Raw genomic sequence first — 27,444 nt, 5'->3', positions numbered from 1 at the left:
CGCGGCGGAAGTGTCGCGGACCCGGCACGTGGGGCCGTTGGGCGGCGGCTTTGAACGGGCGGCGGGGCCGGGCCGGGCCATGGAGGCGGCGGCGGGCGGGCAGCGGGTGCTGCTGCGGCAGGTCGGCGACAAGGGCAGTGCCCCGGGACCGCTCCCCTCACGCTGCGCTCCTTTCAGGCGCTGGGCTGGCGGGTGGCGGCGTGTCCCGGTCCCCCCTTATAGCTGTCTTTGCTCAGGCGCTGGGTTGGCGGGAGGTGCCGGTCCCCCTCGGTCCCCTCACACTGCGCTCCCCTCAGGCGCTGGGCTGCTGGGTCCTGGACCCCCCCGCCCCTCCGCTCTCCTCACGCTGTCTCCCCGCAGGTGCTGGGCTGGCGAGTGGCCGCCGCTGTCACCTGGTCCGTGGTGCTGCTGCCCGTGTGCACCGCGGCCTTCATCGTCCTCAGCGGCCTCGACCTGCTCCACCCGGTGCGCTGGATCTCGAGTACGTGCCCGTCTGTGTTTTCCTGATTTTACACTCGCGTATTTGTATTTGTGTCTTTTTCTCCACTCTGTGTTGTCTTGGGCTCGGTCCCAGATAACGGGAGCTGACGGTGATACCGTGTTACACTTGCGCTTTATGTCCTGAATGGTCTTTAGACTTTGAAGTGCTTCTGCGTTGCATAAAACCACACCGCCCATAGTCCTCCCTAGGCAGGAATAAGTGTTGCAAGTTCACGTCCCTCACAGAAAAAAACCCGGGGTAAGTGGCTTATTTGTCTGTTCCGAGTATTCGTACACACTTCCCCTTCCACTCTGTGTAGCTGCTATTTCCACAAAGAGCTTCAGTTTCCTCTGGTACATGGAATCACAAGTGAAATTCCTGAGGCAGCCGCTCCACATGATGGGAATAACTTTCACTTGAGTACACACACCAAAAATGGAGAGATGTTTAGCTGGGAGCTTGATACCTTTGATCACTGAACTGCTCCAGGCAGAGAGACTTGATTTCTTTTCCCCTTTCTGCTTTTGGGGTTTTGTATTTTCAGTCTGTAAGGACTTTCTTCCCTTTTTAGCATCACTGGATGGCTGCAGCTTTTATTGAATTAAGGGAATCTGCTTTACATGAGCCACAGTTTAATTCACTTAGAAGGCTTTTTTTTTTAAACTAAACTCTGAGTGTTCAGTTATGAGAAAACCAGTTATAAGGGTGTAAAATATTTTCTGTGAAGTTTAAATATGGTTTTATGCAGAAATGTGCATCTGGGCAGATCTAAAGGGATTAGAGAGTCCATTGACCATTACCCCCTTTAAGCTCTCACTGGATTGCTGCTGATTTATCTGCTCTTTTCTGTTACTTAATGTGCCACTGCTGTGTTACTGCAATCTCCTGAACTATAATATTTTCTGTTTTTTTTAGATTCTTTCAATGATTTGTATACTTCCTATGTCATCTTTTGTATCCTCCTCATGTCTGTGGTGCTAATTGTAATAAGCATCTTCAACGTTGAATTTTATGCAGGTGGGTTGTGTAAACTGCAGAACTGTCTTTTATACTCTAATTAAATAGGATGACCATTTAAAGACATTTGGGCTTACATTCAATGTATTTAATGTTAGTGGATTAGATTTCCTTTTAAACTAATATAGAGAATACGCAAAGCTTATTTTTGAGTAAATCATCCCAAATTCCCACTTACCTCATGGCTGAGACACTTAGCTGAGCCATCTCATTATTTCTTTATAATTTAGTGACCAATCCCAACTGTGAAAAGTTCTTTGGTGACAATGGTGGGTTTTTTAGTTTTCATTTTGGTTTTTTTTTATTTTTTTTTTAATGAAAAGTTTTATTAGTAAGAAGTGAAAATTCATTTTCTGCTTTATTTACAGTTGTGCCATCGATACCATGCTCTCGATTAGCACTGATAGGAAAAATTATTCACCCTCAGCAAGTCATCCATTCTTTTGTTCATGCTGTAATGGGAATGCTGGTGGCTTGGTGTGCTACAGTTATGACAAAAGGCAGGTTCCAGTTTCTTGCTGTGTCCTGTACACCTTCAGAAAGGTAATTGTGTGTGTGTGTGTTAAAGATAAACCAAAAATTTTTATTATAAAATGTATTTACTGATAATTTCTTTCAAAAAATCCCTAGAATTTGGGTACTCTCAAAAGTAAGTAATTCTGTGTTGATTTTCTTTATTAAAGGACAGAAAATACCACCTTTTTTAAATGTTACAGTGCATAGAGAAATAACTGGACCAGAAAAACTAAATTGCCAGGATTCTTAGTGGAAAGTTGAATGGTGTCAAATTGGTTGTCACTTGGTCTTATTATTCATAAATACTGGAAGCATCCTAAATGCATAAAATACAAAAACAGGTGGTGGGATTCCTACTTTAGCAAAAACTTACTGAGATACCATCACATGTACTGATTAGGAAAGCAAAATCAGACTTCTCATTTGAACTTCCTAAGGCTTGAATGAGTTTATTTGTTTTGAACTCCGAATTAATTCTAAGTTTTCTGTTTTAGCCTAGATGATGCTGTTCCTCAGACGTGCCTAAATGAGTATCACCTCTTCTTTCTACTTTCTGGAACTTTCTTGGGATACAGTTATAGCCTTTTCTATCTTATCAACAATATGAATTATTTGCCATTTCCAATCATTCAGGTAAGAGGTTTAAACACCTTTGTAGAAGGACATGTCTAAGTAAAACAGTGATCAGAAAAAAGCCTGGACAGTTTGTATATCTGACTGTGGCAGTAGGAGTGATCTGTGGGCAGGTTTCACTGATAGATTAAGTGTGCACTCAGCTTTAAATGCCTGCAGTGCTCATCTTCCTCCTTCCTGCTCAGCTCCCTTCAAATGAACACAAAAATTGGGATGCTGTGACTGGAATATTTATACTTAGACTCATCTGATGCATGTTAAAAGCTGGCTGAGGTGGCAGGTGAACTACAGGAAAGAGGCAACATACACTGGATATCAACTGGAGGCAACTGGATATCAACTCCTTGAACTGACAAGGGTCACCTAAAAGCTGAGAATCTTGAGACTTTAAAAATAAAGGCAGGCATATTATCAGTTGTAAATGGGTACCAACTCAGTTCAAGTCTAAATAGCATATTTAATCTTGCTTAAAGCTCAATGTCTAAAGCTGTTCCATGTTTGTAGTGCTATGGAAACTGAAATTCCAACAATTCCTTTGGAGGGGACAGTCCCGCAGAAGAAACCTGTACCATTGTGAAACATCATCTTAAAAATACTTATTCTGTTCCTGTAGCCTCACAGCAGTCATTAACTTTGCCTCATTGGCAAGTTTACACAGTCCAGCCAACTTGGCAAGAGGTGTCTTTAAACAAGGTTGCTTGTATTAGTGAAAAACATTTATTCTGCATTATGCTGAGCACTGAGTTTATCATCAAACCAGACATCATTTTGCCAATGCTGTAGCTGTAGTATTTTTTAAAAAAATTATTACTTGAATATTGTTAATTCTCCTTTTTTTTTTTTTAATGTAACTTAGCCAAGTAAAGAATGAAATCACTTTGGTTTAATTTGCATGGTTTCATTTTCAAGGTTTCATTTGTCAGCTGGGTTGCTTTAGTCATTTGGAAAGAAATATAATTTAGTTGTATGGAGGAAGGCATTAGGTTGGTTTCTCTCCTTGGAGGATTACTGACTCTGAAACTCATGTTTGTCTAAATTTCCCCTATAATTTAATTGAACATTTAGAATCTAAATGAAATCTAGTAGATTAAATATGTATTCTTCGGGTTTTTTTCCTTTATTTTGCATTAGAGTTTATAGTGTCTTCCCTTGTGTATAGAGTCAATTTACTCCATCCTCCATTTTCTCCTGCTACAAGTAGGAAAAGGATGAGAACTAGAGAATGCTTATAAAATGGCAGGAAAGATTGGGAGAATAAATAGTATGTGTAACACTTGGAATTGCCTTAAACTAATATTTTAACTCATCTAGACTTCAATACTAAACTTTTACTTGTTTGTTTTTAGCAATACAAGTATCTACGTTTCAGAAGATCTTTGCCTCTCCTGATCAAACACAGTTGTGTGGAATCAGTATATTTTGTTAGAAACTTCTTTGTTGCATATTACTTTTTTGGTATGTGTTCCTGAAGTTCTCTCTCTTTTTTTTTTCTTTTTTATTCCTGTATTTTGAAAACTTTAATCAATCAGGCCTGTTATGCTATTTTTTAGCCTTTCAGGTAACTTGCTGAAGACACTTAGACTTGTTTAAACAAAAAGAGAGATCTAACACCTCTGTAAGACAGGAGGAAAAGGCACAGGGTTTGTACAGCAATATTTGTAGGATGGCAGTTCTTACAGCCTCACAGAAGTCTGTTTAGCATAAGAGAAATGTCTCTTTCCAAAGAGATGAACACCTTCTATAAGAATTTATTGTCTGGCTGATACATGATAAGGAGGTGACAGTGTTCTAGGGGGAAGGGAGTGGGGAATAATACATTTCTACCCTGAAGTCTGTTTGATCACTGTGTTACTGTCTCTGGTGATCTCTTCTGTGCAGGAAATCTCATTGTAGGCAGCAGTGAAATAACCTGTAATTGCTTGTAAATGGAGCAACCAAAATCTGATCAGCTGGTGGTTCACAATTTACATCAAAACCTGATGCTTTGGGCCACTCTGTACAGACCTCTCCTGATTTGTGCAAAGAGGTTATAAATCTGAAAACAGTGCAATTGAAAAAAGTTTTTGTCTGTAATTTATATTCCCTTTTTTCTTTAAATATGCCGAAATATATATAGATTAATAAGCATCTCCATGCCTTGGGACTGCTCCCTTCATTGCTTGGCATTGGAAGTGTAGTGTCACAGAGCTGAATGTGACACACCAGCAGTGGGCATGACTTCACCACTTGTAATGTTGCTATGTTTTCCCTATTTTTTTTAGGTAAAAAGTAACACTTTGGCTTTATTCTCAAGTGCCCTATATATTTTTTAGAGGGAGCTGGGGAGACAAAGGCAGTATGTCTCCCTCCCATATGAAAATGGCATGTTGTCTTTAAGAAAAATCTCTGCTGATAAAGATGTTTGCAAAGGACTTCTAAAAATAAGGAATTCTTTATGTTATGGTTATAATTATCCTCCTAAACTATGTCAAAATATGGAAGAATTATTTCCACTTTATTTACATCAGGAGATAGAACCACCATATTTCTAATTTATGTCAGTTTCCATAAAAACAAAAACCCCAAAGGCAGATTGTTTCCTTGTCCATGTGTGTTACAAGACCAGTCTCTTGTCTCTGCCTTAATTCTGTGTTTGTCTTCTTTTTGGCCTGTTGTGTGTGTGTGCTGCAGTGTCACATTTGTTTTGGTGTTTCTTTTTGATTCCATAGGTTATATCCCAAAGGTATGGATATGTACCACAATGGATCTTCATATAGACAGGTAGGTAGGACATTGTGCTGGAAGCTTGGAATATTGCTGACAGCTCCCTTTGCTGAGGAGGTGCAGCTTAGCAGCTGTCTCTTGATAGCAGGACTTGGTTCCTTGCCTTTCCCACATGAAATGTGGGAATGTTGGGTGCTTCTGAAATGGATCCAAAAGGAACCAACAACCCTTTGTGGGAACCATCTTGTCATTAAGATAGGAATTAAGAAATCCTCTGTTTATTTCATCTCTGTAAGTCTCTAAAGTATTAGAAAGGCTAATCTCTCAAAATTGCATGTATGTGTTGTACCTGCTTTTCTGTGCTGTTTTTTTGGTGGGGCATCTTTATTTTTATATGGCTCTTGTTTGTTTTTATAATAGGGAAGCTGGAGCCTTAACACCTTAATTGTCTAAAACTGTAATCATTATTACTTATTTCATATTTCTTTTCCTTAGTTTCATTAATTTGTCTGAACTTTATTTCATCAGTTACTGAAAAATCAAAGTACTGGTATCTCAAACACATTTAAAAAATTGTTTTTGCAAAAAAACCCAAACCAAAACAACTTTATTCCTGTAGTTGTTGTTGCTGCTGTAACAGCTTACTGCAAACATCTCCCAAAATAAAACTACTAAAATACTTGTATCTTCTTGGTTTTATCTCCAGTAAATTGCATCCTCTTGACACTCTGAGTGGCTTATTGGATCTCTCCTTGTTTTACCATACCTGGTTGTGTGGTGTGTTTCTTCTGATGACCTGGTACATTGCATGGCTGCTCTTCAAAATCTATGCTACAGAGGTTAGTACTTGTGACAGTGCTAAAGGTAGAACATTGGTGTTGCACAGATAATACTTTCTTTCAAAAGCAGTTTTACTAGGAAATAACTTATTGTGAGTTGAATTTTCACAGCATGCACTGCAGACAGTAACTGATAACCCAACAGTCAAGACAGGCCTGGGCATTAACTGACTTTCCCTTTCTGCTTAGAGCAAGACAAGCTAAGAAAACAATAAACTGTTTCCTGCAAGCTAAGGTCTAGAAAGCTCAAATTTAAGCAAACCCTCAAAGTACAGAGTTCTCCAAAGCAGAAACATGTTAATCTAATTAGGTCTGCAGTATTAAAATAGACTTCAAGCAACCGTGGGAATTAAGACACTTGTGCTTTTTCATTCAACCATAAAGTTACAAATTAAAAGGGCTAAAAAAAGACCATTTAAATATATGAGACCCTGATTGAAGGGGGGGAGAAAGGAAGAGTCTTGCCAACAAAGAATTGACTGATCTTTATTTACAAATACAGATATTTCTTTGTAAGAATATAGAGGAAAAATAGTCCAACTTTTTTTTTTTTTTTCAGTGAAAGCTTGACTAGACTGCAGATAAATAGGGGGAAAAAAGTGAGGTTTAAGTCCTGCATCAATGTATTAGTGCAAAGCACTCATGGAGTGAAATGGCACACAGTGCTGTTGGGATGTTAGCTTTAAAAAGGTCTAAGCATAACAACAGCCCTGAGGTGTCTCAAAGGATAATAACTGAAGCACCAGTGAACAGTGTCACTGTCTGTAATTGTTCTATTGCTTATAGAACTCTGGAAGACAAAAATATCCATCTGGGAAGGTATAAAATGGATATTGCCCTTTTGACTGTTGAACAAAACATTTGTTTATTCACATGATTTTATTTTTTTTAATGAGCTAAAAAATTCCAGAGTTGTTTATAAGTATTTGCATAGTGTTAACTGAAGTCATGAAAGAAATTTAGTCCATTTATTAACACTTTGAAAGCAATTGCTACCTCAAATTTAAATTTTGCAGTTGGAAACAGAGGAGAATAAAACTATGGTGAGTAAGATGAGTGCAGTAACATAAAACTAACAGTTAATCTGTGCCCAAACTGAACCATGTTAAATAGCGTTAAAAAGTTGTGATGTTTGATACAATTCAAGCACTGCTCTTCACATTTTAAATGTTATAGCCACAGGAATTCTTAATATTAAAACACGGGACATGAAAATTATGACGATAAAAATAAGAATTTTTTAGCTTATCAGTGGAACAGTGCAAAACAAAAATTTTAAAAGTCTTTTCTTATTTGGTAAAAGAGCTCTTAGTTCTTCACCAGAATGGTTATCCAGGTCAAGACAGACTTTGCAGTTCAGGTTTCAGTCTTGTTTTGGAAGATGGTATCACTAGTTTTTCACAGGTATGTGGTTAGAGGAATGTCTTTCATAATGATATGATGCACCTAGCTATGTATTCTATGGGTACATGGAAGGTACTTTAAGATCAAAATATCTGAATTTTTTCTGAGATTTTTCAATTTTAAACGTAAGGAGTAAAGTCTTTTTATTACGTGTTAGAAATTCCAGGTCAATTTACAGTGAGTTGAAGCAGTGGATTATGTGCTTTTGTAGCTCATCATTCACCTGACAAGTAACAGCTCAGGTGGGTTTTTCATAAGGTTTTCTTGTGATTTCCTCTGTATAACATAACTTCTGGTATTTATATTTAGACTCATCATTTTCCTGTCCAGCCAACATTTGCTGAGGAGACAGACCAGTGCCTGCCTAAAATCTTAAACAGCAATCCTCCCCTCCTTATAAAGGTAATTGAACTCCCACCATCTTCCCTCCTGGCTGGGTGCTGAGGTGTTTGTCAGAGCACTCAGCCACATCTTCCTGGTACCAGTTCTGTTAACTGAGGTGCCAGTTCCTTCAAAAGCTGCCTCAGAACATTCACAAAGGCTGTTACACTTAATGGTGAAAATTTGTTTAGTAGTGACATCTGCTGGTGCTCACCACGCTATTACTGTAAGGATTCATTTAGTTAGAGGGAAAGATCTGTTTGCAACATAAGTGTATTAGTGTATACTGTGAATAAAGAAGAGGACTTTTGGTCTATGGTAATCATTAATAGGACTTACTGATTATAATACTTAGAAATTGAAGGCCTCATATAAGAAGTATTATGTAAATAAAGATAAGATTATTCTCCTGCACATGCAAAATCCACATTTACTGATTATACAGATTTCTGGTAAGGCTGGAGATACAATAGGTTGCAATGCCTTTTTAAGCTTAGCTGCATTATCAGAGGATGTGTGGAGAAGAGTTGAGCACAGCACAATTTATAATCTCAGGTGTTACTAAAAATGTCTAATTTATGATAGGGTCTTGCATATTGTGCACGTTAATTATCACATGAAAAAGAATGTTAGGTTGGTCCCGTAAGGCACTGACCCTAAAGCTGTAGGTGAGCTCTGGTTTGCAAAAACAGTTCTTTCCTTAGACTTTTTTGTGTCTTGGGCTCCTTCTGCCTGAGCTGCTCAGATAAAAAATAGTATTAGATCTACTTGAACTCCAAAGAATTGACATATCAGTAAAGTTCTCTGAAGCTCTTACCAACTCGGCAGCCACATCCAGAGTGGTCCTAGGGATTTGCCTCCCTTCTTTTTCTGTTTCATGGCTGGTTTTAGTCTTTAGGGATTGATTTTGTATGGATAACTCCATATTTTTTTAAGAAAATACACTGGACTTTGCATGCACTAAAACATTTTCCTCTTTGTTAGTTTTTAGCCTTACAAGACTTGATGTTACTTTCCCAGTACTCCCCTGTTCGACGACAGGAAGTCTTTAGCCTTAGTCAGCCAGGTAATTACAAAAACTATTTCATGTTGATTCTTTTCCTTTTTCAAAAATTGTTAGTCAAATGCTTTTATAAGTGATGCAATTTTGTGAGGCCTCATCCCTTGTGGTGCCTTTTCCAAAAGAACGCTTAGTTATCTATATTCGTATTGTTTCATCTACTAAACTCAGACAATTCTGGTGTCTGATTTAAATGACAGCCATGAGGACATAGAGGTTTAGGATATTGAAAGCAGAGCCCTCTTCACACCACCAATCAAACAGTCCAGACTGGATATTCCAGCAGATGTGTATAAAAGCTGAATGTTGAGGTGTGAGTGAGGGGAAATCAGGCACAAATAGTGAGTCACCCCTGGAGCCATGAGAGCAAACACTGGCTGTAATTTCAATTAGTACACAGGCCCTTTGCTATATTCAAAGATATGGCAGAGAAGGTCAATTAAAACTGTTTAGAAGCCTTCAGGAACCTTTTGTAACACCTTATCAGGAATTCTAGTGTTTGTACTGCTTCAGACCTGTTTGCCATCCCCATTGATATTACTTTGTTCATTTTAACTGTTCAGTGATTTCAGGTCAGATAGGTTGAACTGCCTGTGTTTCCTGCTTGCTTAGCAGGTTCCACTGAAGTCTTTTTAGAGTTATCCATTGATAGGAGGATGGAATCTGTCCATGTTTTCATCTTCCTCTCAGTATGAACAAGCTGTCACAGTGGAAATGCCCTGTGGCGTTTTACAAATGGAGTAGTACTGTCACTGTGAAGCTCCTGCTGAGAGCACATGGGCACTGTCAGAACAGATACAAGAGGAGCAGCTGGGCTAAACATTCCTTTTTGTGTGCATATGTCAGGTGGGCACCCACACAACTGGACTGCAATATCAAGGGAGTGTTTGAGTCTTCTGAGTGATCTGACCCAGAGGCTGATTGCACAGCAGGAAGCTGCAGCAGCAAATGGGAGAGCAAAGCAGCCAGTGGGGGAGCTGAAAGTACCTCCACAGACTCCAGGTATGTGAGGAAATGCTCATAAAGGTTTGTAAAGCATGACAGTACAGATAGATACAAGGGTACATTAGTTTTAGTTAAGCTCTACGAGGAACATGAGTCACAGGAATTTCTGGAAATAAATGCAAACAAAAAAGATTCTCTCCCAATATCATTTTAGGTATTCTTGTTGAGATAATCTCAAAATAACTAGAAAGCTTGGAAAGAATATGTTTACTCAGTTTGTTTACAAACTTGCCAAGAGATGCTTTTTAATTGCATAACTGCTCTTATGATTAGTTTAAGATGGTAATATTAGGGGTTTTTTTAAGTTTGTGTGATTCACTAATATCACTGTAGAATAAGAAAAGCCCAGTCTGACTCCTGAGCTGTGTGCAGCCTCCAAGCATTTTGGATGTTTTACCTGCCAGACTTGGGCATCATTCCTGGCAGCAGAGCTGTGTTAGCACAAGGCTGCCAGGTAATGAAGTCCCTTAGCAGGCAATGCTCTGGGAAAAGCAGGGACTGTTGGTATGTCAGAGGTGAATTTCTTCTGATGCTGCTACTCCTTGGATTTTGAGACAGACATGCCTTTTTTTACATACCAAACTTGCCAAAGACTTGTCACTCTTCTATATGTAGCCTTTTCTCTAGTACTTAATCCTAATAGCCCACTTTATGTGGATCTATATCAGGGTGTAGTAATGATGGCTAGCAAAAGGAGAAAAATAAATTCACAAGGATCCTTCTCATTACTTGCTGTTCTTAAACTGTTGAACTTGGAAAACACTCCATGCTTATGCTGATGTACTTCTTTGCAAGACCACAGCGGTACCAATGTCCTATAATAAAAGCTCTGATGATACAGAAGTTGTTGAAATAGCAATGAAATAACAAACCTGTCTCTTATTTCATCTGTGCCAGCCTGTTGTCTCCATGTAGTGTGTTCTTTGTCATTAGGAGCTGTTGGGACAGAAGACGTGTCTTTCCAGTCACAGAGGTCTAACATTGTTCTCAGAGCCACCATGTCTCCACTGGTTAAACCCTCCCTAATGCCTCTGAAGACGTCTCCTGGGTCTGACATTGGTTCACCCTTCAGCTCACCTGCTTTAAATTGCAAGAAGGGAGTTGTGGATGTAAACTCCCCTTGGCATGGACCGCTCCAAAGTCCCCTTGTTATGAGAAGGGGACCAAAGCTGTGGACATCTGTTTCAGGTAGAGATTTTTCCACAGCACTGTCTTGTAGCCATAAGTGTAGTAGCCATGTCGATGGAGAGCTGTATTGTGAGGACTAAAGTGACAGCAGCCAGTTTTTCTGAAGATACTGTATTTTTTTTCTTGTAGATCATCAAATGAATGGTTCCCACCATGAGTCCTTCCCAGTGCTCTCTGCTGCAAAAGCTGGCAGCGAGGCAGTACAGCCCAAATTTATTTACACATGGCTTCAGAACAAGCAAGAACAGGTAGAGTAAAACTGCAGTATATACAGGGTGCACCTTGGGTATTCTTTGGAAGAATTTCCCATTTTATGGAATGAATACTTCCTTCTCCGCTTAGCTTACATAACACAGATCCTTCCCTACCCCTCAATGCCTCTATACTGTGTGAAGCTGGTAGGGTTGAGGAGGGCCAACTGTGCATACCTTACATAAATACAGATCATAAGTTTAATCTTTTGTTTCTTTTCAGATAAAAAACTTCTTGTCCAGACGGGCACTGATAATGTATTTCTTCAGCAAGGTAAGGGCGATCCTATGTTTGGGACTGAGCAGCAGGGACTGGAAATGCAGGAGCACAGCTCCTGCTGTAGCCTTTTGTACCTTGTCATAGAGTAAGGGTTCTAAAACCTGTATTTTCATCTAAGGTTTTCCATAAGTACAATTTTGTACTTACTGTAGTTTCATAGCAGGATTATCCCATACCTGTCTGTTCTGAGGGGAGGGACAGGACCCTATGGAATGTGTAATACCGTAGTGAAACCTGCAGGTTTGGTGTTATTATTTATAAAATGCACTCACAACATTTTGGTTTCTTCTCAGCACCCAGAAGCCTCCATCCAGGCTGTCTTCTCTGATGCCCAAATGCATATCTGGGCTTTGGAAGGTAAGCAGTTTTCAGGTGATCCACTCTGTTGATTCATGGAAAACTTTTCTGGGCCTCTGTGCTTTATAAATATAACAGAATAAAAGTCTTTGAAACACTTTTGACAAAATCCCAACTGCATTTCAGACACCATTAGGCTAAAGTCTAATTCACTTGTTAGTTTTGAGATCCCATCTGAGATCTCTTACTTTATGTTCTGTAGAGATCCCTAAACTTACTTCTTTTGCTTCTTGCTGATGTGAAGCCATGTATCACGTTTACGTTTTCCCACCAATAGATTTATGACTTCTTTTTACAGCAGCTTTTCTGACTAAAGGCTCTGAGTGTTTCTCTGTTAATCAGGGAATTGAGGGAGGCACTCAACTAAGTCATAACTTAGCAAATAAACAGAAAAAGATGATCTGCAGAGAATCAGAACAATGACAGTATGTGGTTGCACTTTGGGATTTCCTTGTGGAAAAAGGGAGCCAATGTGTTTTTAAAAATTTATTTAATATATAACCTCTCTTGCTTTATCGACCTCAAGCTATAATACACTTGTAAAACCAGTGAGTGATTTAGTCATTGAGCCAAAGCTGAGGTAGCTGTCAGCTGGCTGCAGTAAGTCCTGAAGAGCTCTACCACACTAGCAGATTCTTCAGGCAATGCCATGATCTTTGTTACTGAATTCTCAACTTTTGAAGCATTAATTAGAGCAAAATTCTTTTGTGTTTTTTTTTTTTTTTAAAGGTCTGTCTCACTTGGTAGCAGCCTCCTTTACTGAAGACCAGTTTGGAGTTGTCCAAACTACACTGCCAGCTATCCTGAATACTTTACTGACTCTTCAGGAGGTAAAACTGTTAACTTTTCCTTACTGCAGGACAAGTTTAGGAGGAGTCTTGTTAATTTTACATTATGACCTTGCTGACTAGTCATAACATTCAAGTTGTTGCCACTGAAACAGCTCTTTTGCAGTTAATCTGAACAAAACAGCTGGTTGTCACCGTGTGCACTATGAAACAGCTGAATAAAAACCCTGTTTGTTTTTTAAAATGTAGAAGGAGAAAGCATGGAATGTTTCAAAATAAAAAATGGTACTGTGTGCTTATTTCAGGGATGCAACAATTATACTACTATATTTTATGCAGAGTTAGGACTGTATTTGGCTGTACACAATTCCTCATGCAACATGGAGCACTTGGAGACATTGCAAATCACAGGAGATAAGATCTGTATGATGTTCTCTTTCAAAATACTAAGACATTACCCTCAAGTCACTGATGTTTGTTCAATGTGTATTTTAAAAAAATCCATATTTATTTCCAAGGCTGTGCATGTCCTATTGACATAATCATTTTACACTGCCCTAATGGACAGTCTTGGAAAGAATTTGGAGGTTATTAAAGTTTTTCAGTGCAAGTCATCTATTCCAAGAACAGGCACAAGGGGGAAAAAAAAAAGCCAATACCCTTGTTTCTAAAAGAAAGAAGTCATAATATAGGACAGAATTGTGTTTCTACTGCAGCATGTGCTGTGCTTGGCAGTTAAGACTAGTAACAGAGAATCTTGGTTCTGTGTTCCTGTTGATGGCTGGGAAATGATCAATCTCCAAAACATTCTCGTGTGTCTTGGTGGAATTTCCGAATGTGCACTTTTTTTGCTTTATTTGGCACAAACGTGTCAAATGGTTACATTATGAAATAATTGAACAGATGAGCTGATTTCATTTATGTTTTTCTCAATCAGGTTGTAGACAGACATTTCAAACTGCCACATGTTTCTAGCAAGCCCTCCCGGGTCTCAGGGAGTCTGGTGGACACATCCTACAAAACACTGCGGTTTGCACTTAGAGCATCTCTGAAGACAGCACTGTACCGGATAACTACTGTCTTTGGAGAACACTTAAAGTAAGAAATTCTTCATGATTGCTTGCTTGTTAAATTTAGTTTAAATAATGGTATTGTAGAACCTGTGAGAAAGGAAGTTTGGGGGAAAAAAATCTCTGCAGGTCATTATTCTAACATGGTATTTTAGTACTTTTTTGATTTGTGGAACCTTAAAAAGTTCTTGTGTAGATATATGGTCCCGCTTAGAAATTTATTATTCATAGATTTCTGGGTAATTTTTCTTAGTGACTTTTCATGAACTCTTTAGAAGCAGTTCGTGAATACCACTCATTTAATAAATCTGAGCTGCTGAAAAGAAAATAAATCAAGTAGAGACAATTGTTCTGTAGGGAGAGAATCTATGAAGGGTCCAAATAATGGAATTCCGTTGCTGCCTGGTCACCCAAAGGCTCTTTCTCAGCTACTGTCACAGCAGGCAGACTTTCATACTTGGCCCCTGAATATGTGGGACTGAAACTTCCTGCAGCATGTGCCTATCTCTCCCTGTGGGCATGAAATGTCCCTCAGTTTGGAAGTGCTCGATATACAGGAGAGATCACGTTAAGAGATTCTCACCTAAGTCATCCTTGCAAGTTAATCAGTTGCTGTGGGTATTTAAAGGTAAGTAAATGGACAAGGTTTCCTAGGACAAGTGTCTTTTAGTAGTAAGATGAGAATGGACAGTTTTAAGGGTTAATATGTTTCTTTGTCTTGGAACACAGGTTTTACATACAGCTGGGTTTTCTAAAATTTAACTTCAGTGTAATTGATTTCAATGTATACTCAATTTTGGCATGAGACTTTATTTTTGTGGTGTATTACACTTAATGTAAAATGTTCTGCTTTTGTTTTTAGTGCAGTTCAAGTGTCTACAGAACATAAGAAAAGACTTCAGCAATTCTTGGAATACAAAGAATAAATAACAGATTTTGATGCAGCTACAGTTGGGTTTTTCCAAGACTCTTGCTAAGAAGAAAGTGAGACTAATGAGTCTTTTTATTTTGGCTTTTTGGAAAAGCATATGGAAGTACAAGTTGCAGAACAAAACTTTTAGAACTGTAGAAGAGCTCTTAGGGGTTTGGATCATCTTTTGTATAATAAAACTTGTAAAATTCATCTTGCCTTCTTTTAATGTCACAAACGAGAAAGTGCCAGTTCTTCTTTTAGGTAAGGCTATGACATTTGAGATTACCAGAGTTACTTTGACACTCAGATCTTTCATTATTTTTCACACTATGTTCTTTCCCTACCCTTTTCTGTTAAAGGGCTGAGCAGAGATTTACATAGATACTTAGTGTGCTTAAGTGCTTCATAAATTTAGTTGATAACACTTTTAGTGCAGATCAAGTGTGTAGTTTAAGAGTAGGAAACAGATGTGCCCAGGAATAAAACATGCTGCTCTTCTGTAAGCTGGAAATACCCCTTCAGAGTAGAACAGTGTGCAGAAAGGCATTCTTAACACACAAATACTGCTTGAAAACTTAAAGATTTTATCTTTAAGGTGACCTAGGAAACTAAGTTCTGATCTATGCTGAAACATACAAGAAACATTACTGCATTTGGTAAAACTCCCAAGCAACGATACTGTGAATTAAAGTTTAGATCAACAGCTTTCTGCTCAGGGGAGTAGGAAGGATGTTTGCAGCATATCCAAATTTTTTAAAATAGCATGTATTACTGGTAGATTCTGGTGAAAAATATTACTTTTTTAAAGCATTTTTAAAAGCTTTCTCTCTGAAAACCTGTCCCAAATAATTTGAAAATTAACTACTCGGTTTTTAAACAGACTCCAGTTCCTGTGATAGCTGCACTAGAAAATGTGTATGTGGAGTATGAAGGTGAGAACAGTAAGCTAGATGGTCTTGCAAATGAATTCAGTGTGATAAGGGGAAACAATATTATAATTTTCTTTCCATTCTCTTCAGTGCTGTTAAGTCTTATGGGTTTTGTTGTGGTGGTGTTTTTTTTATAGAGGACCCAAGACCTGAAGATGGCCCTGGTGTCAGTTATGATGATGTGATAAAATGATCAGCTCATAGTGAGTGGCTGTGTAGTAATAACCCTTTAGAGTAAAAGAGAAACCCCCAAATCTCCAATGAGACCTGCATATTGCTTTCTTCAGTAGGGACAGGTCATTTTCTTGTAATGCAGACACTGCAGGTGTTGGGTTTGATAGTGGAAATGAGAACTGTATTGTTCTTTTTGCATGGAAATGGCTCACAGCAAATACACAAGGTGATGGACAGCCTTCCACTATATTTAAAGATTAAGCACAAAGTCTCTTAAAGCTTTGACAAGCTCAACTTCTATCACAGGTTTGATTATTATTTCAAAGCCTTTTGCCTGTCTGACTTATTAAATAATTTAATTTGCTTATTTTCTGGCATTGCAATGTGCACCTGGAGTTAAATGGTGCTTTAGCTGATACCTCAGGTGTGACTGTTGACTCAAATAATGCAGCTGAAAGTTTCCATGAAATTTTATCACACTTTTAAACAGGTTCAGTATTATTGCTGTGGTATCTTCTGCAACACTCCCAAAACTATAAGCTGCAAGGTGTGATTAACAGTGTTAAGAGTTGTCAGCAGCAGGCTTAAACTGGAGATGACTTTTTGGATGCCAAAGTGGTTGAGGTCTGTCCTCCTCCTGTTGCAACAGAGATTTGCACATGACGTCTGCTAATGTGTGTGTGATTCATGGTATTCTCTGAATGGCAGAAGAGCTTTCAAAAGCTGATTGCTTTGTGGTTTCTTTAAAAGCTCCAATTCTTAAAGAGCTGAAGACTTTTTTTTTTTAAGCCTTTACTTAAAAGTGCATCTTTCACTTCATCAGCATGAGCTACTGTTAAGTGTATGGGAATATAAAATGTATGTTAGGTGGTGCCCTCTGAAGATGCAGTAACTGGCTCACACAACACAAACGGGGATAACATTCTAGTTTTGGTTTTGGGAATAATTATAATCCCCTGGCAAACTGCTGGTGTTTCAAATCCTTTTGTATACTTCTGTCTTAATATGAAAAGAATCAGCCTGTGAAGCCTCTGTGAGGTAAGGGAAGAGTCTCTTGAGTTCAGTTCTGCATTCTGGGTAATGAGGAAAAAAATACAGCCTTTTTAGTGCTGGTTTCTATGGAACTGCAGTTAAACCAAATCCCTCAAGCCTGATAATGTTTCTCATCTGTTTAATCATCTCAAAGCTGAACTGCACCTTGTTGCTGGATTGCCTGCTGCATGCACAAGTGAAACAGCATTCTGGCAACCTTGTGAACAACCTGCCTCTCCCACAGGTCAGCTGCATTCAAGAGTACCTGAAATTATTTCCACTGCAGCTGTGGAGAGGTACAAGGTTGATGGTTCAGACCTGTGTTCCTGCTACAATGGAGTAATGAAATAGAGGCTTTAGCTCTTAAGCAACCTGTTATGTCTGAAAAAAACCCCGTATATCCTGCTTAGTTTTCTGAGATAGAGCTTTGGAATTCAGCCTGTGGGTGGACAAATGCAGTGGCCCTGATCCTTGGAGCTGTTGCATGCTGCTGTATCCACAGGAGCCAGGCCAGACTTGCTCCCTCAATAGGAGCACTCTGCCACTTTGGAGAGCTGTCCCTGTGCCAGTGGTGGCTCCAGGCCTGAATGCCCCCTTGAAATGAAGTGGTTTCGATTCTGTTGCTTGTGCTGTGAACAGAGGCTGCATTGTGTGTGCTGTGCTCGGTGTCCTCGGGCCTGGAGCAGCCATCTTCCCACCTGCCACAGACCTACGGCTCTGAGGGCATCCAGCTGCAGCCGTGGAAGTACCAGCCTCTTGCTGATGAATTTTCTGGTACCTGTTCAGTCACAGGCAAGTGGTGCAGCCCGTGGGCTGTGTGCATGCCAGACCTCCCCCAGCTCCTGCCAGTGGCCACCTCTGGGATGGGAGCTCTGCCTGGGGGAGTGCCTGATGCTTTGAGGGGTTGGGTGTATGTGACTGCATATGAGGTGGCTCCAGGAGCACCCTTGGCTGTGGAGGAGCTTCTTGCCACGTGCAGTGCTGTCCCCTTTCCCCAGGGGATGAATGGTGGCAGCTTGCAGTGCTTTCCCTGTACAAACAGGTGTACTGCAGCTGCAGGGCTTCACCTGCCCATGGCAGCCATGCTCCCACTTCTCCCATCACCACCTACAAAGATGCAATAAAAAACATAAAGGTCTGTGGAATCATCATGGACACTGCAAACTGAGGACCCTCCTCAATACCCACATACCTTCCACCCCGTGGTCTTTGATATTTTCCAGCATCAGTATGGTGTTCATGTATTTGCTGTGTGGATCAAATGCATTTGGGTGCTGTAGACAGAGCTGGAATGTGGTTTGCCAGGCTCTGGTGTTGTAAGGGGATGTTCTCACATTAGAATGTTGCTTTCTCTTGCTGCAGACTGGTGGAGATTTGCATCGGGCAGACTGGCTTTGGACAAACCTGTTGTATAAATAAATGGTGCAGGTCCCTCGCGTCTGAGAAACAACCCGAGAAAGAACAACACCTGCATCATGCTCTGATTTCAGAAAACAAAAAGTAATCTAGAGAAGACCTCACCTTCCTGTCCTTGCAAAAATCTTGGGACTACAATAGGACTAGTCATGCAGGAGACAGATGAACATGGTATTTCTGGAGCCTGCCATGAGAACAAAACACAAATTCAAGTAGGAATAGTTCCCTGGGTGGCCTGCTGGATCCTCTATCTGATTCTTTGAATAGGTGGTGGTGGTACAGGAGTTCCCTCTTTTTTTCTTTTTCTATTTTTTTATCCCCCTAAAGAGTCAGTTCCTACAGTCAGAATTTCAGAGAAAACTATGGCCTAAGCACATGTATGTACTCATGGAACCATCAAAGAACCAGTGCTGAGTGTACTGTAAGTTCCTCTCCCACTCCTGCCCAAAATGCACAAAAATTCCAGGCTTTGCCTTTCACTTCTTGAATAACTCAACTTTTAAATCTGACTACTAAACCACAGGGCTGGGGTGGGCTGTTGTATTTAACTGCATCTTGTCTGAAAAGGTATGACAAGAGCCCTGGAGGGAATTTTGAAGGTATTGGGAGTGGGATTGTATAGCTTTCTGTGAATCAAAGATTGTTGGGAGTTATGTGTAAGCATCATTCTCCTCTCAGCTCACCAAGTTCCAGTTGTAGGCTTACTAATGTTAGAAGTTTCAGCTCAAGAGACAGGCTGGGTGCCTGTCTCCAGGGCAAGCTTTGAGGACCAGGGAGATGGGGCAGCAGCTTTGTAAACCACTGGATTCCCTGTCTATTCACGGGCAGAGGTCACTGCTCAGAGCAGGTCTGGGGAAGCACTGGGCTGTGAACCTTGTCAGTGGTGGTACAAAGTTTTGGGTTGAGCACAGGGCTGCAGCTCAAAGCTGGGTAGTGAGGGGCTGTTGTCTTTGCAGATGTTGGCAGTCAGTTCTGAGAAGGCTTTGTCAGCAACCACAGTGTTGTAGGAAGAGAAAGTCCACTCTTGTGGTTAGTGCAAGCTGAACGCTGCCAGGTAAATTGGTTTGTCCTTTCTGTGCCTTGCACAGAGATCCTGTTGCTGCACTTGAGCTCTTCACAGGTGGCTACTTTGCAAGTCTCCCAGATTCCACATGCTCTGTTTGGAACACCGAGGGTTGAGTTTGATGGAACGAGAAATGTGTTTTACCACAGACAAGGATGGGAAATTGTAAAGGGAGTGAGGGGTAAGGGAAGCAGTTAGTCTTTGTCACAAGCTTAGCACTCAAACTGAAGATTTTGGCTTCTGAGCCTCTGTTGTAAAATGAAGCTTAGTCTAACCCCACCCTCTCTCACCTCCAGTGATGATAACAAAGCATTTGTGTCCAAAATCAGTAGGCTGCTGCAGTGATGGACACCAAAGAAATGCCCTGGAGTAAATGAACTGTATTCTGCGCAGGGCTTGGCTGATGTGCAGTAAATACATTCCATGTGTGGCCCAGACAGTGTGCCAATGAAGAGAAAACAGAAAGAAGAGTGGCTAGCTGCTCATTCAGCAATCACTGTCTCCAGTGCATTGAATATATGGAGCCCCAGGCAAAATAACTGGGGGCCATGTTATAGCACCAGTTCTGTAACTCATTTAGAGTAGGCATGAGATGAGTTTGTACCAGCAATTCTAGTCCTGGCATGTCCCAGTGCCAAGGATTAGATTTTACAAACTGAACATGCCTCAGTTGTGCTGGGTTGGGGGGGGGGGGTGTTGTTTGTTTGCTTTTTTATGACTGAAGTTTACGTCACTACCTGTGTTGTGTAAACATGGTGTGAGAAGGGATTTATTTATAGATTGATGCAGAGAAATAGTAGAGATGAATGTCTGAGAAAGGTAACTGCAGGTGTAACAACCACATCCTGAATGGAGGCTGGTTGGACCCTTTTCTAGACATATTTTCCTCAAAGTTGACTAAATCTGTCAGTTAACTGGGAAGGCAGGAGGGATCTGTAGTGTTACAGTGGCTTTGGGAGATGCTGGTAATTTCTTGCAGTCTCTGCAAGACAAAGGGGGATTCAAGATTACTGTATGGTTTTCCCAAAATATACTATTGAAAAGAGGCTTGTTTATAAAAGATAAGTCAGAGTGATCTGAGGAATTTCTTTTTTCTAACTATAAGAGCCATAAACAAATCTGTAAGTTATGAGGCAATAGTTGAGTACGTTGCTAGATAATGTGTGGTCAGTTTGACCCTGCTCCCTCAATTTAGGAGGTCATTTTCAAACCACTATAAAGAAGGGCTTTGTGCTGCCTTAAAGGGATATGGGCAATATCTAAGAAACGGGCATACTCACAGACACAATCCCCTTGACTCAGTTTTTGTTTGGTTGCTTCTCTTTTACTATCTGTAGTGCAGTAAATTAAAACAAAAACAAGTCTGGACTTGGCGTGCCTTTGAAAAAAAAATGTTTTGTGTGAATTGACAGCTAGTGTGTGACCAGGTTATTTATAAGAAAGTTTGTTATTCTCCTACCAGAGAGCCTGTTTTGCCCTATATTAAGAGAATACTTATGGTAACACCTCCCACCTCTGTCTGCACTGCAGCAGTTACACAAAGTTCTTACAATTTCAATTGTGTCCCTTTAAAATTTCATTTTGTTGCCTGCTGCAGTAGAAGATTTCAATATATGAATTAGAGATTAACACTTCACTTCTCCTTGTTTGCTCTGCACAGCTCACCTTACCTGTATCCGTTCTGCTTCATTCCTCTCCTCCCACAGAACTGCTGGGGGAACTGGAGGTTTCAGCTGCTCCAAGTTCCTCGAAGATCCGGTTTGTGATGACACAGCACAGCAGCCAGTTACAGCCATGGGTTCCTGGCAAAGGTAAAGAGCACACTGGGAAGGCTGGATTTGGTGAACTGGAGTCCCCTTCATGCAGTGTCCTTTCCCCCCTCCTGTGTGTTCAGCTCTCCGGGTGGGACAGCTGTGCCTCTGCCTGCGCAGCTGTGAACACAGAGCCAAGAGGCTGCGTGTCTGCCAAAGCACCTGTAGACCCTGTGAACACTGGCGTGGCACTGACCTGATCGTGGCTGGTGTCATCAGGGAAAAACTGATGCATCAAACTTTTTTAAACTTGTTCTCCTTACCGGTACAATTTCACCCCAGCCTGAACTCACCTTAGTCTACTACCCGTTTTCTCTTTCTTTGGTCACCAACTAGGGGTGAATGGGCAGATGGGCAAGTCTCTGGTTACTTATCAAGTGGGTGTCCTACCCTCGTGATCTAGTCAGAGGATATTCAGGCAAGCAGTCGCATTCCTCTGGATGTTCTTTATACCAAATTGCAACCTCACCTTTCATAATTGATTTGAAATGAAGCAAGCCCCAGGGACTAGCTTCAGGGACTGAAGATGGCCTGTCTGCCTCAGCTGGAAGGTCTGCTTTGGTGATGGTGACTTCACTAACAAAGGAAAGAGAAACCTGGGCTAACTGTGGGCCACGTTATGACCCATGATCACAGCCCTTGACAACCAGGAATGCTGAATAAGAAGGCTAATATGGGGAAATCTTTCCCTCATTCTCCTAAAGGGAGAGTATTGCTCTCCAATGACTGGTTTTCACAAGGACACAAAGAGTGGAGACACTCATCTATTTATTTCATGGATGTAGTGACAACATTGGGTGAATCAGTATTTGCTGTACAGCTCGTGCGTTCAGCAAAGTCATGGTGACCCAGGGCATAAAACAGTCTTAGCAGCCACGATTGCACTTGCTTGGCCTTTGTTCCAGAACCAAAACATATGAAGTGTCTTGTGATTCAGCAGAGAGAGAATGGGGACTGCTTAACTCTCCTATTAGTACAGTTATTCAAGAAGCACTTGCTTCTCCCAGCACTTGTTCCCTCCGCCTCTGTGGATTTGCCAGAGGAGCCAAGTCACTGCTTTGGAACAGCTGTAGGAGTCAAGTCTCTATCAGACACATCCAGGTCCAGTTTCTCTTGCTCAGACCCAGGGATGGGCATCCCCAGCTGCACAGTCCCAGCAAAGACAGGGCAGCTGCCAAATGCCTCACTCAAACCTGAGGAAACGGTGGTGAGAATCTGTGGGGCCTCATTTCCTATGGGAGCAATGTGGGTACCTACAGCCTGAGCCATGAGGTCTCCATCTCTGGGAGATGACCTGCCACGGGGAAATTCATCTCGCTGTGAGGGGCCTTCACCGTATATGCTGTTGGAGATTGGAGCTCTGATGTGCTTGAGTACAAAGCCTTCCTGGTTTTTAGAGGGTGCCCAGAGTACCGAGGAGGCTCCGTGCCCGTTCCTGCCCGCGGAGCAGCCCAGCCCTGGGCGATTGCTGAGCCAGTGGCGGCACCTGCCGGTATTTTACGGAATATTCTGGATATTGGTAATGGTGAAAAAAAGAAATAAGCAGTGGTTCAGACGGCCTCAGGTAGAAAATGCAGAGTGATGTGGGTTAATGAGCTGTCCTTTTTCCTGCCTGCTGTGGGAAGATCCCTAACCACAAAAGAAAATCTCTCTAGGAAGGTACCCAATATATTCAAAACTACCCGTTTTCTAGGAAAACCCCTCCAGTTCAGATATTTAGGCAGTGTGTATCAATATAGCTGTAATAATTTGAACAAGATGAGCCCGTGTTCAAAATCCATCTCAACACTATTTTCTTCCTGCACTGGAAGCAGCAGGATTACCTTGGTTACACTGTGTTCTGGAATAATATTTCCTTTTGTAAATTTTACTGCCTCTTCACGTCAACTGAAGTTTAGACTGTTGCCACAGTGGTTTTGTGTCTTAAATAATTACTGCTTCTGGTAGCACTGCCAGGTGCCTTTGGCATTTCCAAATTGAAGAGAAAGAACAGCTCAGTCCTGAGAGCCCCAGGGACAGATGGGACTGGGGAATGGGGGATGTAAGTTAGCAGAGCACTGAGAGGTGGCTGTACAGTACAACCACACAGTGACAACATACACTGAAAATTTTTACATTGGTGATATCGTGGGGATCTATAAAAACATTCAAATTCAGTATTTGTGCCACCTAGTTGATATTTAGTTTCCTATAGACTTAAGGTGAGGATTTCTCCCTTTTTGCAGCTTCTTGTTCTCGCTGAGATATTCTGAGGGGATTTACCCATTTTTAACCACATTTGACAGAGAGCTATTAACAGTTTAAGATATGACCTTATAGAAAAAAAAGACCCTATTACTGCCACTGTTGAAGAGAAAGGTTGGCAAGCTCCTTCTTTGGTAGACCTCAGGAAGCTCCTTCTTTGGTAGACCTCAGGGCCTCCACACTGGGCAGGAATGAGGAGAGGCATTGCAAATGAGAGTCATTAGTACTGGTGCTCCCAGAACTGCTTGTTCCATCTCAAGATCTTGTGTCTTTTATGGAGAGTTGCTTCCCTCCCACTAAATCCACAACACTCGTAGCATTTGCCAAGAAAAAGTCATGCCTTCCTGTCCTGACCGTTTCTGCACTCTGCAGGGTGAAAGATGTTATTAAGGGTCTGGATAATACTGCGAGTGAGGCATTCTGTGCAGCATCTGTGCTACAAGATGATGAAGATCTTTTGTCTCCCTGCGGGATGCTCCTCAGGAGGGGTGTAGCAAGATGCCAGTTCAGTAGCTGTCCCTCCTCCTTGTGCTAAATCTCCCAAGCCTCTCCTTTAGGTTTGCTGTGAACAAGCAGGATTTCCAGCCAGCTGTCTGTCTGATTTACACCCATGTAAATCAGGGCTGACTCTGAGTCACTGCTATCCTTGAGCTATCCTGGTGTGTTACAGACCTGCTGTGCTGCACCTGTGCTGACAGCAGCATGCAGGGCAGCAGGGTGCAGACACCCCTGAGCCAGAAAAGTGTGGGCTGGTAAAGCTTGCTGGTGCAAAGCTGCACATCGTGGCTCAGCCTGCATTTGCTTGGAACCAGGCCCAAGCTAATAAACCCAACTAGATTGCTTCCAGACCCGAGCTGGCCCAGGAGGAGCCAGCACAAATGTCACAGTGCTGTGGTGCTTGCTCTGAGCTAGTTTAATTGTCTCTGCTGGCATGGGCCAGCTCCTGCACCTGTAGGGCAGGAAGGGAGTGATGCATGGCCACTTTTTACAGAAGCACTGAGTGCACCTGGAACTGCGTCATCGGGGAGATGTCTTGGCCAGGTTGTACCCACCTCTGACCCATCTCATGCTTCCCGGGCCCAGTCCCTTGGCAAGGCTTTGCTCTCTCCCGCTGTTTCTCCATGACACACTGCAGCGGCTGTGGCTTTCGCACATGAGTTGTTTATAGGGCGCTGCCGGCGGCTCCGTGGCGGGGAGGCTGGTGGTGCCTACGCGGTTGTGTGCCCGGGGCCGCCGGACCCGTGAGCAGGGTGTCTGGGGTCAGCAACCCCACAGCCGTGGGCAGAGGGGAAAGGACCAGGCCTATGGCAGCAGGGCAGCGGGAAGGGAAATCACGGACCTCTCGGGAGGCAAGTGTACGAGCACAGGGAGCTCTCCCCGCCGGGGCGGGCACTGGGAAGGTGCGGGACCCGGTGCGCATGGAGCGCTCACCCCATGCCACCGCCCGGGCCAAGCAGGGTGTGCCCGCGCACCCCCTTCCCTGCTCCGTGAGGGGCGGCCGGGCCGGGCCCGCAGGCGGACCCCCCTGTCAAAGCCCCGAGGGGCGGCCCCGGCGGCACAGCCCTCCCCCTGCCCGCCCCGGCTGGCCCCGCCGCCGCGCCAGGGTAATGGCCCGGGCCGCCTGCGCTCTGGCAGCCGGCCCTGCGGCGGGGGAGCGGGGTTGAGCCCATGCGCCCGGCGCGGCGGCGGAACCCAGCGGGCAGCGCGTCCCCCCGGGCGGCCCCTCCCAGGTAGGAGCGCGGGGGCGCGGCTGTCACCGCGCCCGCCCGGGCTCTCCTCCCCCTCCCTGCGGGGCCGGTGACCCGGGGGCCGCGGCGAGCCCGGCGGTGGCGAACCCGCCCTGCTGCCGCCGCGTCCGCCGTTGCCGGGGCGTCCGCTGTTCGGATGCCTCAGCTGAAAGGCACCGGCCTCCGCACAGCCCGCCCGTGTGCCGGACCCCCTCCCCGCCCCTCCGGCCGCGCTCGCTTTCCCGGGAGCGGCTCCGAGCAGCCCGGCGGTGTTGCCTAGAGAGGGAGCGAAGCCGACGCGCGGCGCCGGCCGCCCCGTCCTTCACAGACGAGCCGCCGCCGGGGTCCGAGCGCGCCGGGTCTTCACCGTCCGGCCGGTGTGCGTGAGAGAGAGAGCGGGCGGGGGCTGAGGCGGGCGGGCTGCGGGGCTGAGGGCTGCGGGGTGCGGGCTGAGCCTGTCGCCGCACGGGCGGCGGTTACCGGCCGTTGGCGGCGCGGGGCTGAGGCGGGAGGCGGCGAGGGGTGAGGGCTGAGGGCTGGGGCAGCCCGCGCTGACAGCCCGTGTGCCGCTCGGTGCAGGACAGCGGCGCGGGGCCCGGCAGCCCGCGGACATGCACTGTGAGCTCGCCGCGGGGCAGAAAGGCAGCAGCGCCCGCTTCGAGCTGACCGACAAATGCCAGGGAGCGCCCCAGAAGGATCTGCCGCGGGCGACTCGTCCCAGCGCTGCTAAAGCCCACCTGAATCCTCAGATGTCCTTTAAAGTATCTGTCAGCAACGGCGGTGACCACGCAGAGCTTCAGCAGAGCCCCCCTGAAATGTCAGCACCTCTGCTAGATTTCATCCCCAAGCGACCCAGCATATTCGAGAGGATCCCGATTCTGCCGAGGGCGCAGGAGCTGCGATGCGCTAGGGGCTCTAAAGATTATTTCCAGCAGCAGAAACATCAGAGCGTGAAGGGTGAGTTTAAAAATACGCGAACTGAACACTACTACCACCTAAAAACTATTCCCCAAACAAATAAAAACGCGTAACAAGCTCCCCCCTTCTTTTTGGTCTTCAGGGTGTTTTCTAACTCGTTAATTTCACTTCAGGCTTTGAAAGTTTTGTTTTTCTGTGCACCTTGGAGGCACAGGATAAACCAGAGTGTTCTCTGACAGTGTGAAGCTGACTGTTTCTCAATATTCTTTAAGAAATCTCGAGACAAGCATCTTTTTTAGTTCTCCTGAGCGAGTGCTGCTGGTTCGGTCGCGTCTCAAAGGTGGTTGTTTTGGGGATGGTGCTGAAGACTGGGCTGGTCTGTCCTGTGCCAGAGTGTGAGTGTGGGGTGTTTGTTTGTGAGCACGCCTGGCTGACAATAAATGCCTGGTTCTTATTCAGCAGTTTCACCACGGTTGCTTGGATTTATAGTTTGTATTTCAAGGAGGTGTTACAAATGCTGGATTCAGGCAGTGAATCCTCAGACTTGGGAATTCCTGGTGCCTGAAAGGTCAAATTCTGCTACTTAACAAATGCCTGATTTTTCATTTATCCATTGCTAAGCGGCACTGACGTTAGGTTAGGAATTGCCCACTAAAAGTCTATTAATTACGTTTTTGAGCTAGAACTTGTTAATTGAGCTGGAATTTGTTAATCAAAATCTAGTTTTGAAATAATCACTTTGAGGTATCACTGGCTGGGATCAGAGGGAATTGAAGCATTCCTCTATGCTACAAAGCCACTTGCAGAGACGTATGTGCACCTAAGGTTATTAGCATTAAAGCAATGATTTCTGTAATGTTAAAAGGTAATTCTCTTTTTTAATTCTCAGTTCATTCCCATTCTCTATTTTAGATATGTACATGCAGTTATCTTAAGACAGTTCCCACTGGGATTTTTTCAGTGCATCCCGTTCTGTCCATTCTTCTGAAAACTAAAAGTAGGCTACATGCCCTTGGACTAGTGACGTTTTCTTTTGTGAGCTTGTTACCTAGGGTGATGGCACCTTTCATTGCCATGAAGTTATGTTAATGAACACCTCAATCTGTGCTAGGTCTGTCCTGCAGACTGTAGGATATGTTTGTTCATCACCGGTGAATACAGACAGTGTAGCAGCAGGTTATAAATTACCTTTTTTATTTTTCTGTTTGTTAATGCTGCAATTCTTCTCTACTGATGAAAAAAAA

At 43.1% G+C, this 27,444-nt stretch overlaps 2 protein-coding genes and 1 long non-coding RNA gene across 8 annotated transcripts in view; 2 read left to right on the top strand and 1 right to left on the bottom strand.

Moving 5' to 3' along the window:
* The first annotated feature begins 36 nt into the window (after nucleotides 1-36).
* On the top strand, nucleotides 37-15,096 carry NDC1 (NDC1 transmembrane nucleoporin). Its single transcript, XM_032696170.1, has 18 exons — nucleotides 37-121; nucleotides 361-481; nucleotides 1,397-1,498; nucleotides 1,867-2,041; nucleotides 2,509-2,647; nucleotides 3,994-4,102; nucleotides 5,356-5,407; nucleotides 6,057-6,189; nucleotides 7,903-7,995; nucleotides 8,959-9,040; nucleotides 9,881-10,036; nucleotides 10,973-11,227; nucleotides 11,357-11,475; nucleotides 11,702-11,752; nucleotides 12,052-12,115; nucleotides 12,845-12,945; nucleotides 13,841-14,001; nucleotides 14,836-15,096. Exons 1-18 carry the CDS (start codon nucleotides 80-82, stop codon nucleotides 14,897-14,899), a joined length of 2,019 nt encoding a protein of 672 aa, XP_032552061.1. The 5' UTR covers nucleotides 37-79; the 3' UTR covers nucleotides 14,900-15,096.
* Nucleotides 12,589-25,085, bottom strand: LOC116790804. 2 transcript variants are annotated; one of them, XR_004358502.1, is made up of 5 exons: nucleotides 24,608-25,085; nucleotides 21,171-21,302; nucleotides 18,543-18,621; nucleotides 18,214-18,425; nucleotides 12,589-18,128 (listed from the first exon to the last, which is right to left on the bottom strand). It is a non-coding gene; the product is annotated as an uncharacterized LOC116790804 (long non-coding RNA). The 2 variants fall into 2 exon arrangements; XR_004358503.1 differs by lacking the exon at nucleotides 18,543-18,621.
* GLIS1 (GLIS family zinc finger 1) overlaps nucleotides 15,182-27,444 on the top strand; it is a 194,385-nt gene continuing 182,122 nt past the window's right edge. For 2 of the 5 annotated variants that reach the window (XM_032696168.1, XM_032696165.1), the window contains exons 1-4: nucleotides 15,182-16,111; nucleotides 17,176-17,265; nucleotides 21,207-21,311; nucleotides 25,862-26,239. In XM_032696168.1, the coding sequence (XP_032552059.1) occupies nucleotides 21,266-21,311; nucleotides 25,862-26,239 (424 nt within the window). In that variant the 5' untranslated portion in view covers nucleotides 15,182-16,111; nucleotides 17,176-17,265; nucleotides 21,207-21,265. Of the gene's footprint in view, nucleotides 16,112-17,163; nucleotides 17,266-21,206; nucleotides 21,312-25,448; nucleotides 25,662-25,861; nucleotides 26,240-27,444 lie in introns of those variants that run through there. The other 3 variants (XM_032696166.1, XM_032696167.1, XM_032696169.1) reach the window with 3 other exon arrangements.

Source organism: Chiroxiphia lanceolata, chromosome 9 (assembly GCF_009829145.1).
Source record: "Chiroxiphia lanceolata isolate bChiLan1 chromosome 9, bChiLan1.pri, whole genome shotgun sequence".
Classification (NCBI taxonomy): Eukaryota; Metazoa; Chordata; class Aves; order Passeriformes; family Pipridae; genus Chiroxiphia; species Chiroxiphia lanceolata.
This window is presented reverse-complemented; position numbering and strand designations above follow the sequence as displayed.